The sequence below is a fragment of the Leucopleurus acutus genome (assembly GCF_964270905.1).
Source record: "Leucopleurus acutus genome assembly, chromosome: 10".
In the NCBI taxonomy this organism is placed as follows: Eukaryota; Metazoa; Chordata; class Mammalia; order Artiodactyla; family Delphinidae; genus Leucopleurus; species Leucopleurus acutus.
Window position 1 is genome coordinate 43,817,330 of NC_139153.1, and position 16,053 is coordinate 43,833,382.

General features: G+C 44.1%; 1 protein-coding gene across 2 annotated transcripts in view; it reads right to left on the reverse strand.

Moving 5' to 3' along the window:
- Positions 1-16,053, reverse strand: part of SCN11A (sodium voltage-gated channel alpha subunit 11) — a gene marked incomplete at its 3' end in the record, with an annotated part of 126,098 nt that overhangs the window by 65,766 nt on the left and 44,279 nt on the right. The window contains exons 2-4 of one of the 2 annotated variants that reach the window (XM_082848755.1): positions 11,199-11,333; positions 4,103-4,376; positions 501-615 (exon numbers count right to left, since the gene is read on the reverse strand). In XM_082848755.1, the coding sequence (XP_082704881.1) occupies positions 501-615; positions 4,103-4,369 (382 nt within the window). In that variant the 5' untranslated portion in view covers positions 4,370-4,376; positions 11,199-11,333. Of the gene's footprint in view, positions 1-500; positions 616-4,102; positions 4,391-11,198; positions 11,334-16,053 lie in introns of those variants that run through there. The other variant, XM_082848756.1, reaches the window with a different exon arrangement.

Genomic DNA, 16,053 nt, shown 5'->3' on the forward strand with positions numbered 1-16,053 from the left:
CCCACGTCTTTTTCACACCCCCCTTCCTCCCATCTAAAACTGCCTGGTGTCTCCTCACCCCCTGAAAATCTGGACTTTTAACACTAGAAAGTGTTTCTAAAAAAGCTTTAAACACTGTAGTTCTAGCACGACTCATTTATCAGCTAAACACAGTGCACAGTTTGCCAGTTTACCCTTTATTTGGGTCTCAACTTAGATGTTCCTTTCTTCAGGAGGCCATTCTTGATACCTCCAAAGCACAACAGAGCCTCTCCACACTCCCACTTCCAGACTGCCCATCTCACTAAGAAATTGCTTGCCTTTTGACCTGTCTCCTCTGAGGCCACAGGATCCCAGACAGGTGCCAGTCCCAACACAGCCCTGCCATACAGCAGGGCCACTCATCCAGTATTTCTTAAAAGAATAAGCTATTTCCACTCAACAAACATGTGAACCCCTAGGGCTTCTGCACACTTCACATGACCTGGACTTGGTAAAAGAAGCAACAAAAGGATATGAATGGACTGAAATTCTAATGGCTAAACTTCTGATTGAATTGAAAGGCCCCAAAATGAACAAGGCACGTTTGGCACTGAAGCGGTAGATTGTTCTCTTTTTGTTCAACACCATAAATGTCTGCAAAAAAAAAAACAAACACAACAGGAATTACATGCAGTGACCAAACAATATTTATCATGAGCTCATTCAGAGAAAATTCGGTGGAACCACAGGTTGAGTTATGGCTTATCTTATTATGATGACTGTAGCTTCTGACTGGAGACCTGTCTTCTGAAGCCAGAGGTACTTTCTGACCAGCCTACACTGTCAGTCTGGAAGCCAAGAGATCTCCCCATGTGGCTTGGGTCTCACTCAGAGTCCCAAGACTCTGATCTATTGAAAGTCATCCCTCACTCCCAAAATAACTGTTGAGCTGTGGACTGTTCACCCAGTGAAATACTCTGGAAGCCCCAGAAATGAAGCACATGGGCCCTGCAAGTAAAGAAAAAAGAGGTGAAGAGTAATAACTGGGTCAAACAAAACCCTCTGATTTGTACTCCATGGTATATATTTATGGAGATAAGAACTAGAAGAAAACTTGAAGAGACAGAGATAGAATTGAACATTCACACTCGGCAGATTATTTTAAATTATTTTGATTACTAATGAAAACTTTGTTGGCACAACATTGTAAATCCATTATACTTCAATAAAAGATAAAATTAAATAAAAACTTTATAATGAATCTTAGAATAGTCAGGTACCTAGAGAGTTTATATTGTTATGCCTGAGCTGTGCTACATGAAAGAGTCTGCCATTCACTTCTAACCTTGAGGATTTTCAATAAAAAATCATCACAGTTCCCAGACTTGCTCTCCCATTCCTCCCACCTCCCTGGACATAGGCAAATCTGCCTGAGGTTCTCGACTGGCAGGGGAGGGCCTACAGAAGGCAATGGAAATGTGTGTGGTTGTTTTTGGTTATCTGTCACAATCACTGGAGGCTCTACTGGCCTGTAGTGGGTACGTCCTGGGATGCCAAATCCAGGACAGACACACCAAATGGTGCACTGTTCACCCAAAGTGTCCAGTTGGGCCCCACTGAAAAACACCAAACCTGCACCTGTTTCCTCCTTGCATGTCTTCCTGGCCTCTGGGCCTGAACCCGCACCTGGACAACAACCAATGACTCACAAGCTTCTAACATCAACCCTCAGACCTCTCCCTTTCCATTTAACTGTCATCTGGCTGTCCCCTTATATGTCCTGAAGGCTGTTACAAAAGCCTTCATAGAACTAGGGTCATTCCTGTCTTCTGTGTCATTGCTCCTTTCATATTTGCAGAAAAGTACTACTTGACATGTAATCCAGCATATTCTCAGACAGGAAAGACAGGTCTTGTCACCCAGGCCCAGAAACAGTGGGGTAGCTGCCGCCTTGGTTGAGATACCAGAACTTCAGCCACTGCCAAACATCAGCTTCCTTCACTGAGTTGCTGGAACTTACTTGTCTGCTGGCCATCTGGCTGCAGGGAAAATGTGGACTAGGATATTTTCTGTTTCCTCCATAACAAAATGAAATCTTTAAAAGCTATGAGCCCAGGAGTCTAAGACTCACTTTGGGGATTCTGTGCCCTTCCTTTGGACAGAAAGACGATTTTAGGGCAGAGAGCAAACCTCTTCCTAAGGTGGGTCACCCAGATTAATAGGTGGCATGATATGGGTCTACTTCTATGCCCTTTGATTTTTTTTGAATTTAATTTAATTTATTTTTTATACAGCAGGTTCTTATTAGTTATCCATTTTATGTCCTTTGATTTTGATATTTTATTAATGCCTCCTCTGACTGCTTTAAATATTTCAACTAATGGTGTATTTAACTACACTTGCCAGGGTTTTAATGATTTAAACCTGTCTGCTTGCTGACACATCTCCACGCTTTTCCTTGTAGCTCTTCAAAAATGGAAGCTTTGAAAAGAGAGGAAGTGACCTGCGACTACAGAAAGAGCCCTTGGGTTTGAGTCCCAGCTCCACCACTAACTAGCTGTTTGACCTGGTATAAGCCAGTTCCCCATCAAGGCTTTGTCTCCTCATCTGTAAGGTGAAGTGCAAATGACACCACACATAGCTCACATGACTGCTGAGAGCACTGACGTGTTAGGTCATGGGTGTGCAGAGCTCTGAACAAGTATCATGTCGCCTGATTTAAAGGGAGGACCCAGGCTGAGAAGAGATGTTCCTAGAATATCCACCCCAGCTGTATCAGAGCCTGTCCTCCCAGGACTGTCTGCAAAACACCAAGCTGCTGCCTACCTCCTGGATCTCCTACCTAGCCTAGAGGCAGAAGGAGGCCTCCAGGAGTTATCTCACCTCCAACTACTCTGCCTCCTAGAAGCCCCTGGAATTCTGGGGCATTAGGAGAAGGAGAAATATTGGAGTGTTTTTGTTCCTTCATCTCTTTTCCCCTTTTTTGTCCTTCCCACTCATACCCAGCTTTCTTCCATCACACAATCCCCATTCGGCCTGGTAACCCCAAGTCTGTCCAATTCAAGGACATACAAACCAGGCAATCTTTCTTTGGAGAAGTCAGTTTCTCATGGGTGCCAGAAAAGGATGCTCTCAGCATCCCATATTTTCCAGGACTTGCCCCAAACTCCCCAGCTTCCTTCCTTCCTGTCTTCAGTCTGGCAAAGTGGGTTTTCCATTCTCTGCTGGATCACACAGTGAGATGATGATGGCAAGGTCTTCTGAGTCTTTCCTGAAAGGGGATGGTCTGTAGAGGACTTTCCTCACTGCCCCAGGCTTTCAAACAGCCATGAGAAGAGCCTGAGCTCACGTTTCCTCATCCAGGAACCCCTTTGAGGAACTTTTACTAGAATTTCCCTACATCTAGGTAGATAAAACAGCAAGCTTATCACATATTGGCATGGAGTTTACATGTAATCTGTATGTGCCTACTTGATTACAATATTCTTAAACTTCACTTATTGAGCTCCTCTTATGTGCCAAGTGTTGGTCTAGGGCTCTGACCTTCATAAATCTCAGTTAATAGCCTAAAAAGCCTATTGCCTAAGAGTTTTTCAAGGTAAACTCTAGTTGCTGAAATGGACATTCATGGACAGTGATATTAATTCTTCATATCAGTATAATGCCTTACAGCTTATAAAGTTTTACAGTTTTTAAAGGCTCCATAGCATGCCTATGTTGTAATGTAGGGAGAGCAGGCATTATTCCCATTCTACTGATTAGAAAAGTGAGAATGAGTGAAGTCATTTACCCAAAGTTATAAATCCAATTACGTGAAATGGCCTACACCCAACTTTTCTGACTGCTAGTCCAGTCCTCTTTCCTGACACCATCTTATGTTTTCTCTGTTCTCCTTTTACCCTTCTGCTGCTCCTCGTCCTCATTCATCTTCTTTTCCAAGACATGCATTATTACAGAGAGAAACTTAGTACTGAAAGCCATTCTCAGGACTGTGAAAGCAATGACAGCGAGTGACAGCAAAGGAGAAGTGGGGTCTGGCCTCTTTATACCCTGAGATCAATATTTGGAGATCCATGCAATGCCAATTACAGCTGGTGGTTAGAACATGGTTAGAACACCCCAGCCTCCCCACAGAGGGTACCTTATGATTTCTGTAGAATGGGTCCAAGTCTTCCAGGGGCTTCCCTATCAGCTCATGGGGAATGTCACCATAGAGCATGGGCAACTTTCTGGACACCTTTAGGTCAAGCTGAGGTCGAGGCTGGGGTCCTGCTGCTGTCTGGTCTTTGGACTTTTTTTTCTCCTTCTGGATGGCGATCCGCTTCTTGATTGCAGCCAAAGAGTCAGGAGTGAAGGGGCGGAAATTCCTCGCATCTGGGAAGATCACCGGGCAGCACCTGTCATCCATCTTCACCCTCAGGGCAGAGACAAGCAGCAGATCCTCAGAGAGCTCTGGGAGGTAGAAAATTACACTGTCTGCCCTGAGATTCCACTCTCCAAGGACCATATCATGGGGTCTACAAGAGTTGAGACTGAGGTGAGGGGGCCTGGGAACTCATTAGCTGTGGAGAAGGTCAGAAGATGTGACCACTATTGTGGATATAAAAAGAATTTTGGGCATAGGCGAGACCAAAGCAGGACATAATTCCTGGAGGACCTGGAAATAGGTGGGAAGCTGAGTTCAGGGTCAATGAGCAGAAGAAGCTCAGCCTCTAAAAATGAGACCCAAGCATCAAGGAAGACAGTAAGACTGAACCAGCTGAACTGCTGAAATGGGACCTGCAGATGGTAGACAAGTGGCTGCAGTGTGAACAGGAGAGGAAGGAATAGGGAATCAAGTGGGCCATAGTTGGGGGTTGTAAAATCAAAACTATGAGTGCATGAGTCTTCACCTTTGGTCGGCAAATTTCTCGAAATGTGACAGGATGGAAACAAAAGAGACATAAACACAGGCATGAACATTTACACTAACATCTATGATCCTTTGCCAGCTCCCTAACTTCTGAGACCCAGACCTGGCAGAAGTGAGACCCCAAGAAAGCAAAAAGCATTTGCCAAAGCCAATAGGTCACTCTACCATGGGAAAATAGCTCTCCCAGCCCCTATCCCTGACAGCTCTTTCTACAAGGACTTTCTCTACAGACTCAGGCTTAAAACTAGACTCTGAGAAAAAGCAGTAGTGTTTAAGTTGAATGCATTTACTCCCCATGCCAGGCATCTTCTTCCTTTCTGATTTACTGAATGCCAATCTAGGATTGACCCCCACACCACTCCAAGGAATTACAATGGGGAACCCAACATAGGATTGGTTTATTCATTCGACAACCATGTGCTCAGAGCCTGTTCCAGGCACAGTGCTAGGCACTAATGGTGAAAAAACCTCAGTCTCTCCTCCAGACCCTACAGTTACACTGCCTGCTGTAGTGGAGAAGACAGACAAAAGACATGAAATTACAGTAGAGTAAGACAAATGCTACTATAGGAAATAAATAGAGGGTGCTATGTCTGTTCATAGGATAAGCATCTGAGCAGTTTTGCAGAATCAGGGATGGCTTACCGAAGCTTTAATGTCTCAGCTGAGACCTGAAGGAGATGTAAGTCTCAGAGAAGAAAAAAACGGACATTAGAGTGTTGCAGGGGGGAGGAAAGAGCATGTACGAGGACACTTCGTTGAAAAAGAATGTGGTGTCCATCAACAGGTTTTGTTTGCCCAGAATGGAGATTGTGAGGAGTGGAATGGTCAGTCAGCATTGGAGAGCATGTGGGGGCCTGTAATCCTTAGTAAAGATCATGGACTTCACCCTGAGGGTAGTGGAGTGTTACTGAAGGGTGGGTTATTACTATTATTATTATTCCAGAGGAGCAACACTATCATTTTTTAAATATCCCTCTTACTGGTGAGAATGAATAGGCTTGGGATAGGGGAATGAAGGAGTTGGGAAGGCCAGAATAGGAGAAATGAGCCTGGAAACTGTTGCAACAGGTCATAACCACTGAGGATGACCTAATGGAGTGCATGGATTTGAGAGTCACTTAAAAAATAGCCTTGACAAGTGACTCATGGGAAGAGAGGGATTTAAGGGACAGGAAGGAGCCAAGGCTCCTGGCTTCGGCAAGTGAGTCAACAGTGCCACTCGCTCAGACAGAGAGCACTAGGGAAGGAAAAAGCTTTGGGGGAATAGATTCAGATTAAAACACATGGAGTTGAAGCCACTGATGGGACCTGCAAGTGGAGAGAACCGGGAAGCACTAGAATACAGAGAAATCACAGCTTACACGTGTTAGCCTCTGAAAAAAAGCACATAAGAAAAAAACAAAAACAAAAAACATAGTCAAAACTTCCCTTGCCAATCCCTTAGGGAGGTACCATATTGAAGAGGCATCCCAACTCACTGGTCAACAAATTCAATAGAACCTCTTTCTTCAGTGAAGAAAGTAGTTGGATTCTGTTTAAAGGCCACGATAAGGGCAACATATGTGTCTTTAAACACACTAAGGGTAATGCAGTACTCACAAGGTGTGAGCCATATGTCAACAGAAACCAAATATGGGACCATAGATTCAATGCATTCTGTCCTGCATTCATTCAGTGTCAAGATCTTTATGGATGTCAGGGTCAAGATCTTTATGGATGCTCCTGGATAATGGAATTGGCCGTACTATTTAAATTACTCTCTCTCCTCTCCTCTCCCCTCCGTTCCTCTTCCCTTCTATTTCTTCCCTCACCGCTCTCTCATAAACATATGTAATTGAATTTGTATAAATGAAGTGAGCATATAATAAGACTCTACTGAATTTGGCCCTAGAGCTCATAAAAGATATTTAAGACAGCATGAAGTCTTTTGCAGTAAACAGCATATGAATGCTAGTTGATCCTATAAAATGGATGAGCCAGGAAAGACCCTGGATGGCAAAAACTGGACCTTATGCTAAGTTGCAGCAAGAAATCCAATGGAGGGCTGCTGCCATAATAATGAGACTATTAAAGAAGAAACTGGACATTCTGGCCCTGCTGTTCTGACCCTGGGGTATTTTGACTGGGTCCTTGAGGAAAAGAGACTTAATAAAAATAAATAACACAAAATAAAACTGACAACCCCTGAAACTGCACATGTCAAAATTTGTTATAGATGGGGACTTCCCTGGTGGTCCAGTGGTTAAGAATCTGCCTTCCAATGCAGGGGACACGGGTTTGATCCCTGGTCGGGGAACCAAGCCTCGGGGAACCTAAGCCTGTGCACTGCAACTACTGAGCCCGTGCGCTCTGGAGCCCGAGTGCCACAACTAGAGAGAAGCCCACGTGGCTGCAACGAAGAGCCCGCATGCTACAACTAAGACCTGACACAGCCAAAAAAATTAAAATTAAAAAAAAAAAACTGGTTTATTAACAGGTAAAAAAGAAATTCCATGGAAACAAAATGTTCTTCAGAAAGTCACATTTTACATATGAAGCCAGCTAAATGATCTGAGCAGCCGACAGAATATAATAACAGGAAAAAAAGAGAGTCCACTTGACCCTGACACTTCGAATGTTCTCTTTCATGCAGCAGAAGGTCAGTGACATCAGAGTCCAGCCCCTTCTTTATGGGCCCCAATATAGTACTTGGTTTTAGAGACTAGTAGCTACAAAATCTTTATATCATAAAGGTTATATATTAGTTTTTGATTTTTAACAATCTGATACATAAAGCAAAATTAATTATAATTACAGAATAGACTTCAAATGTTATCAATGTTATAAAATTCTGCTGCAAGCTGGAGTTGGAGAGAAAAGGTGAGGGGAAGCTCAGAGGCACCAATTTCCTCATCCTAAACACGTGGAGAATGAAGACATTCTATGGAAGGTCAACGGATCAAGCAATACAAGTATAAGTCTATCCCTTAAAATTACACAGGTAATCAAGTGCAAAACCAAATTAGAAATATAAGGAAAAAAAACTGGAAGGAATCATGAGAAAGGCAGAAGGATTACTGTCAATAAGCTAAATCCCTCATCGCACATAGGGGCAATTCAATATTTTTTACTTAAACTTGATAAATCAAGAAATAGAAGAATAAGAGAATTATTTAGAGTTAAGTGAGACAATGACCAGAAGACTGAAAAACTGAAATGGTTAACAGTGCGACTGGATATATAGGTGATGGTGGAGACATTTTATTTTTCATGTTATATCCTTCCCAACATTTTTTCCTCCTGAGCTATTTGAATTATATGCATGTATGTTACTCCCATAGGATTGCGAAAGGATTGTAAAAATCCTTCAAGGGCTCAAAACACCCTCTAATTCAAAATAGAGAGTTAAAATAGAGAATCAAAACAGAGAGTCAATATCAGGTATGAAGACAGGCTCTAAATCTCCTTGAGTCAGAAAGGAAGCAAGCTTAATCTCAATTTGCAGTCCTAAACCAGGAGGCCAGCAACATGTGAATTATGACTTGACACAGGGCAATCATGGGAGACAGGGAGGCCTGCGAGAAGGCTCTGCCAGACCTCCATCAGGTGATGGGCTAGACTGGCAAGGGAGGTGGGGAGCCATCTGTCAGGGCCTCTGAGGACCAGCCTGTGTTCAGCAGGCTCACGGGCCCACTCCCACTAAATAGAAAGTAAACAAACACTCATCTAGGAACGAAAGCCAAAGCCTCACTTCCTTAAGCAGAGGCCCTAAATTCTTTGGGAATTCACTCTGTTAAGATTAGGTAGCTCTGAACCTTACTTCAAATCTATAGCTTTACAGAGGTATTTAGATCTGAATTCCAATCATTCATTCACTCATGTGCTGGGTGCTGGAAATGCAAAGTGATATAAAACACCATCCCAGCCTCAAGGGTCTTACAATGGTGTGGGGAATCAGGTAAGTTAAGGACAAAGGATGAAACCACACAATGAGTGTGGCTACACTAGGGGAAGCACCGGGTGCTGTGGGAGCCCAGAGGAGGGCATTGTTACAAAGATGAAGTCATGGAGCTGAAAGGAAAGAGGGAAGAGTATGCATGTGTGAAAGCACTGAGGGTAGCAAAAGGCTTTTGTTTCTTATTTATGACTTTACCTATAATTACAAAAGCTACATAACCTTACTGTGCTGGCCATCTTCGGTTTGCCCTACAGGTCTCTCCCCATCCTTCTCCACCCTGCTCAGTGCCCATGAAGCTGATCCACATGGACCCCTCACTGGGGTCCCCTGAACTCTGGCTTCTGGTTGAGTTTGGCCAATGGGAGGCACCAGCAAGAGACCCAGAAAATAGGGGAGAATGAGGTTGGAGACTTCTTTCCCAACTCTCTCCCTGATGGCTGCACGCACCACAGCTCCTATCAGATGGCCCATCCACAAAGCTTCTCCTTCAGTTATACAGCACCTCCCCCTGCCCCTTCAGATGCAGGGTGTAATGGCTCCCCACTCTCAGCACACCTGAGAACGGCACTGTCACTTGCTTCTGTTACTGTAACTCTGCCTGAACTTTTGTAAAGTGTCCCTTCAATAAAACATCCTCAAAATGCCCAGTTTGAATGTGCCATCTGTTTCCTGCCAGGGCTTGGGCTGATAGAATCATCCATTAAATAAAATTTAGAAAACAAGACAAGGAAATGATCACTCACCAAAGCCACCTAACACATGCAAATTTTAACATTTTGGTGTATTTCTTTTCCACAGTCTTTCTGTGGATATATTTACATAGCTGTCATTATGATGGGTATGCAATTTTACCCTATGAACTTTTCAATTAACATATCACAAACATTTTCACAATGATAGATATCATTTAAGGATGTCTACCTTGTTCCAGGCAAAATTATTATCTCATTTAATCCTCAGAGCAACCTCATGAGATAAATATTATCCTTGGGGGATTTCTGAAAGGAAATATTCGTCTGGTGAATTCTTCTCCTAAGAGGCAGAGATTTTAACCTTACATCTTCCTTTGACTAGTGTTTCTCTCTAACTTTCTCTCCAGGTAAGGAGCCAAACTGGACAACCTGACCCTTAAACTTTACCCTAACCAGTAAGGGGAAGTCACAAAAGGATTGCAGCTGCACAACCAGAACCTTTTGGCATGGATCTGGTCCACACAACCTAAAATGCCAAAGGCCCATACTGAGGTTAATAAGAGTTCTGAGCCATAGGCTAAGCACTGTCAAACACTTTAAATGGATTATCTCTCATAATTTCCCAAGAGAGCTACAGCGTAGATATTATTATATCATCCACATTTTACAGAAGAAAACATTAGGGCTTAGAGAAATGGAGACACTTGCCTATGATCCCATAAGTGCTGGAGAATCTCAGTCCCAAACAGTCACTACCATGCAATTCCACCTACCTGCCTAGTTCTTCATACTCAAACTAAGACACCCCTTCCTGAGAGAAGGGAGTCAGGAGGAGAAAGCCACACAGCTTCCAGCTGGGCTGCACTGGGTCGACGGCACCCTCACTGTGAGTGACATTCTTCCCTGGACATCAGCCTCACCACCACCGCTCCATTCATGTCACTCCCACAGGCATTCCACTGGTCCCACCATGACACCCTCCCACTCATCCAAGCCAGACAACCCAATGGTGGATATATCCTACAGGATGCCCCTTCACCCATTTTGGGTGGTGGTCTGCATAACAAGTTCCTAACTTTGGTGATTCATAAGCTATGTACGTTAATGTGGATTACAAGAATATATATTCTTCCTCCTTCATAAATCCCATAAGAAAATCAGAAAGAAAGCGAACTTGAACAGACTTTAACACAGTTTGATCTCAGTCCAAAGCCAATCCCAAGATTAAGTTGCTAGCTCTTCAGCAAAAAACAAAAACAAAACAAAAACAAAACCCTTCATGTACATCAATTTCTGATTAAGTTCATTGGCCACAGGGAATTCAGAAAATATCTGGAGGATTTGCACCATAGCCTCAGATAGACACAAGACTTGAGCACATCATTTCTAGAAAAGTCCAATTCCTGACACAAAGTCCAGGGTTGCAAGCACCTACCAGGCCAGCCAGCCAGCCATCTCCTGTCCCCATGCCCTCATGCTCTCTCAGAGCATTTGAAAGGAGGAGAACCACCTGATGGACCCCATCACCTGAGCCATGTATCCTATACCTGGTCTCTGCCTCTGATTTGAGCAGGAAAAGGTTACAAAAGGCCTGTACTCTGTCCTGATGAAAAAAACAGAGCAAGTTCCATAGTGGCAGGTCCAGCCCTGAAAGGACAGAAGAACAGGGCTGCCCCCAGCCCAGAGGACTTACCTGCCTCCTGGTAAGGTGGCTCCAGGCAGCAGCCCCTGTGGTACCTCTTGAAGCTCTCCACAGAGCAAGTCTCTCGCAGAGTCCAAGCTCCTGCTCCTGGCAATTGAAGCCTTTCTGGGAGGGGCAGCTCCAAAGCTGGGTGGAGAGCATAGAGGAAGGGAAATGGGAAGAGAGCCAAAGTGATTTTAAAGAATCGTGTAGGAAACCCTGTAACCGGAGAGTGACTGAGATGGTACTTACATTTATACTTTGGAAGCATCTGCCTTTAATCAGTGCTTAATCTAACTCTGCAGAAAGCATCATTAATAAAGAAACAGGTTGTTTTTTTCTTTGGCCTCATCCAAGTGGGTGAGAAAATACAGAAAAGTCTATCTGAAAAGCCATGCTGTTTCTGCATTCAGCTTAGCCTGCAGGCCAACTAACTTGGGGGCTCTAAGGTCTCATCCCCCAGGACCTACCAAGTTCCACAACGTGAAACTGTTCACAAGACACCCATTCAGCTCCTCCTTCTTTCTCTTCTCTTGTGCCATCAACACTGGGGTTCAGACCTATGAAAATACATGCTTGCTTATATGTTTGTCATAAGGGACACCAAGAAGACCCCTTGGCTACCAAAGCAACCCCACAATGGACCTGTCACCAAACCCAAACTCTCCCATGTAGGCTTCTGTTTTGTTAATTCTTGGGGAAAAATGCAATCTTGCTGGGCAATGTCATACCATAAGCTATTTTCAGCCATTGCCACCTTACAGAGGCCGGCTGACAGCCAACTGAGGTAAAGGATACAAGATGTGTGTTTATAAGGAAGCATGAAGTAGGAAGTAGGTGTTGAAAGGAGTGCTGGATTGGAATCACAGGCAGATTTGGGTCCTGCCAGAAGGGGCATTGAATACTGGTCAAAAGAACTGGGCTCTACCACTCTAAGCTGTGTGATATTGGATGGATCACTCCATTTCTCTGAGCCCTTATTTTCTCCCTATAAAATGGGATAATCTTCCAAATCTCCTTAGTCTTAGGAAGCAAATGTGATAATCGCTGTGAAAACACTTTGCAAACACTAGATATAAGTATCTTAATTTAAGAGAGAAAAGGCCTGGTTGCTTTTCTACCTCTACTGACTCAACACCTAGACCCCATGGAGAGGAGGAAATCACAGACATGGGATGGGATTAGTACCAGGCCTGGCACAGTGTATATGACCCGACTTTTTAAGGCAGTGATCAGAAATTCTAAACCCTTGTTTGATTTTAGGGTGACTCTCAGAATAAAAGAAGATCAAAGAATAAAAGAAGTGCTTAGAGTTAATAAGCATTTTTTACGTGGATAAAAACGTGTGCATTTGAAGAGGTAAAGGAGGCCTCTAAATCCATTATCTTAAGAGGCCTTGGCCTTTTTTAATATAAACTCTTTGCAAATATTATTTTCCTAAGCTATTAAGTCAGATTCAGACTTCCCAATCTGAAGTTTCAAAGAATCTTTCTAGCTCCATCTTCAAGGAAGTGAAAATGATTCCAAATGTAAGGACTTAAGTGACTAAGAGTAAGAGAAACGCAGGCCGCCTGAGCACTATGGGGCTTGCATTCAGGACTTTCCCTAGATTCACGTCTCTTGTGGAGAACTTAGGGAAGGCAAACACGCGTCTGAAAAATGGAGCAGAGCACCTGTGCTGGGACTTCATAATGTAAGATGCCAATGCCAGAGCACCCACATTTGCATCCCTCGAGCCATATAGCATCGTCACCTCCCTCAAGTGCTAGCAGGCAGCAAGACCTTGCCAGTCTCAGTCCCACCATCTGATAAGCTGATCAGTTTCAGCATCAGTGGTCAAGGTGGTGCATCAGCTTTAGCAGCAGCCACGCCTTCCACTTGTTGATTTAGCAAAGATGACACTGAATCTCCACTATTGCAGAGCACCTGGAAATACCAAAATAAGACCTGGGCCCTTGAGCAGCCTGCAGTCTCTTTATGAGAAAGAAATCTGTCCAAAGAACTATAAAACAAGAAAGGGAGCATCAAGGGGCTGCAAGCAAGATGCAAACAGAGGCCTTTGCAGCATAGAGCAGAGAGCAACTCATTCCAAGAAGAGATGGGATTTGAGCTGAGGCTCAGAAAATGAGTAAGAACTCTATGTGAGAAAGTAGGGCTTTCCAGGAAAAGCATGAGCCAGGACACACAGGCCTGGAAGGATAGGACATGTGTAGAGAATCTCAAGTGGTTCCATGGGGATAGAAGAGGAGGAGGCTAAGATGAAGGGATGATTTGCATGGCCTTGCATACCACTTGGATACTGATGAGTATGAACTTGAACTTGTATTGAGTCACAGGCATGGCACTAGCACTGTCTTAGGCTTCTGATTATTTTATGAATAACCACCAAGTCCTGTTTCCCTAATAGGCACCATGGCTGTAATCACACTGACAATCAGACATCCATGCAAATGAACAGATGTTAATGAGTGATGCTGAAGGTGTGATGTACACCACAGCAGAAGGTGAGAGCAGCCAAAGGGAACAGGACATTTTGTGGGGAAACTTGGAATGAGCAAACCAAGGAGAACTAGCTGTGACTGATGCTGAGGACACAGCTCTGAGGAAGTCCAGAATCCATTTCCTAGCATGCACTTGCCTTTAGGATCCTAAGGGAGGTTCCTAGATAGTTCCTTACAGAAAACATGCTTGTTGAGGACACAGTTTCATGATCTTGTTCACTGCTATGGCCCTATGCTTAAAAGAGTACATATTTAATAAGTGTTTAATAATTATTTATGAATGAATAAAAGAACTGCTAACCTCACAGTCCTTTCTGAAACCCAATGCAGGCTCCTCAATCCTGTCTGTCTGGTTCTGGGAAGGAAGCCCTGGCGTGTCCCGCTCTGTAAGATCTTGCTCTTCACTTCCATCCTTCATTTCCAGATGTACAAGCCCTTCTAACCTCTCACTGGACTGTCACAATGGCCTTCCCAACGGACAGTCTGCCCCAGCCCCTTCCTGGTAGACTGTCCCACGCACTGACCACTCCTCTCCCAGCCACATCCCTCTTCTCTGTTCCCTGCCTCGCTCAGTACAGAGGTATAGGTATATACAGAGGTACAGGTATTGCTAAAGCTGCCTTCCTCTTGCCTTTCTTCTTGCCCCTTCCCCCAATCCCTCCATCTCTCAATTCCTGATGCTTCCACAAAGCTTTCATGACCATGCTATCCCTCTGTGAGCTTCCTCTACATGGTTAACCATCAATATTCCAACAGCGCAGTATATCACATACCTTCGTGATCAGCTCCACACCATTTCAAAACTATTTTAATCTATACTCGTACTTTCATAATTCATAATCAAATGAATCTTTTGCCTTTTACTAAAGATTCATGTGGAGAGGGACAAGTATGACTGTTGCTTCCATTTTTTGAGGGCTTGTGGGAATAAGCAAGCCTGATATTCCTGTGTATAAAAATAGACCTAGCGAGGGACTTTCCTGCTGGCCCAGTTTGTAAGGCTCGGTGCTCCCAGTGCAGGAGGCCCGGGTTCAATCCCTGGTCAGGGAACTAGATCCCACATGCATGCCGCAACTGGGAGTTCACATGCCACAAGTAAGGAGCCCTCCTGCTGCAACTAAGGAGCCCACATGCCACAACTGAGACCTGGTGCAACCAAATAAATAAATATTAAAACAAACGAAATTATTTTACATACTACCTTTGTGTTTTGGTTTAGGTTCCTCCAAAAGCATTAGACAAGTACTTCAGTGAAAGAGTTTGTTTGGGAGGTGAATCACAGGAAACAGGAGTGAGGGAGAGAGGAATAGAAAGCTAAGAAGGAGAAGAGGCCAACAAAGGGTGTGCACTTCAGATGATTACAGATATGGCAGACTGGGGCTCAGCCTCTCTGGGGAGCTTCTGAGGAGCTATGCAGAATTTACTTCAGAATTAGGAAGCTGGGCATTTGTCCTCTAGCTTACATCCCCTATTGCCTGAGGGTTGTCCACAGGGGCATTATGGTAATCAGCCTCTAAAATAGCCCCAGTGACCCTTACCTCTGATACAGTATTCATGTTCTTGCGTGGTCCTATCCCAAATTGAACAGGTATAACCAACATGATATTGCAGAAGTGACAGTGTGTAATTTCTGAGGCTTGGTCACAAAAGGCAACATGCCTTCTCCCTGGATTGCCCCTCTGGAGAGAGCTAGCCACTGTGCTGTGAGGACACTCAATCAGCCCTGGGGAGATTCTGCATGGGGAGGAACGGAGGCCTCTTGCCAAGAGCTGGCACCAACTTATCAGCCATGAGAGTAAGCCATCTTGGAAGCAGATCCTCCAATCTCAGTTGGGAGTAACTTCTCTCCATCCTCCAAATCTCTGGGCTATGCTTGCTCATGGGCTAAGAGAGCTCCCGTGGCTTTGGAGAAAGCACTGAGACAGAAAAGCCAAGAGAAGCAAGACAGACCCTTGCGGTGGGATGCTGTTAGTACACAAGAGCTGTCCAGCACAGCTTTAGCTGAAATCAGAGGTAGTCTGACGGAATGTGTCAGGAGTACCGAAAGCATCTGTTATGCTCGGAAACTTCCTAAAAGATGGTTCCTGTGTATTCTTCTTCCCCCTCCACAGGGTTTGCCAAATGGTTACATACATGTAGGTTGTGAGCAAGGCTTCAAAGCCCAGCTCATGAGATCTCCTGCAACACAACAGCAAAAACTGCTCCATCCTCTAACTCCTATCGTTCACTTCTTGTACCTATATTTAGCACTTAGTTCACTGCTTCCATTTTCTGATATGTATTTCTCAGGATTCTTTCGGTTGCAAGTAAGAAAATCCTAACCCTAGTATACAGTATAAGCAAAAAAGATTTTATTGGCAGGGAAC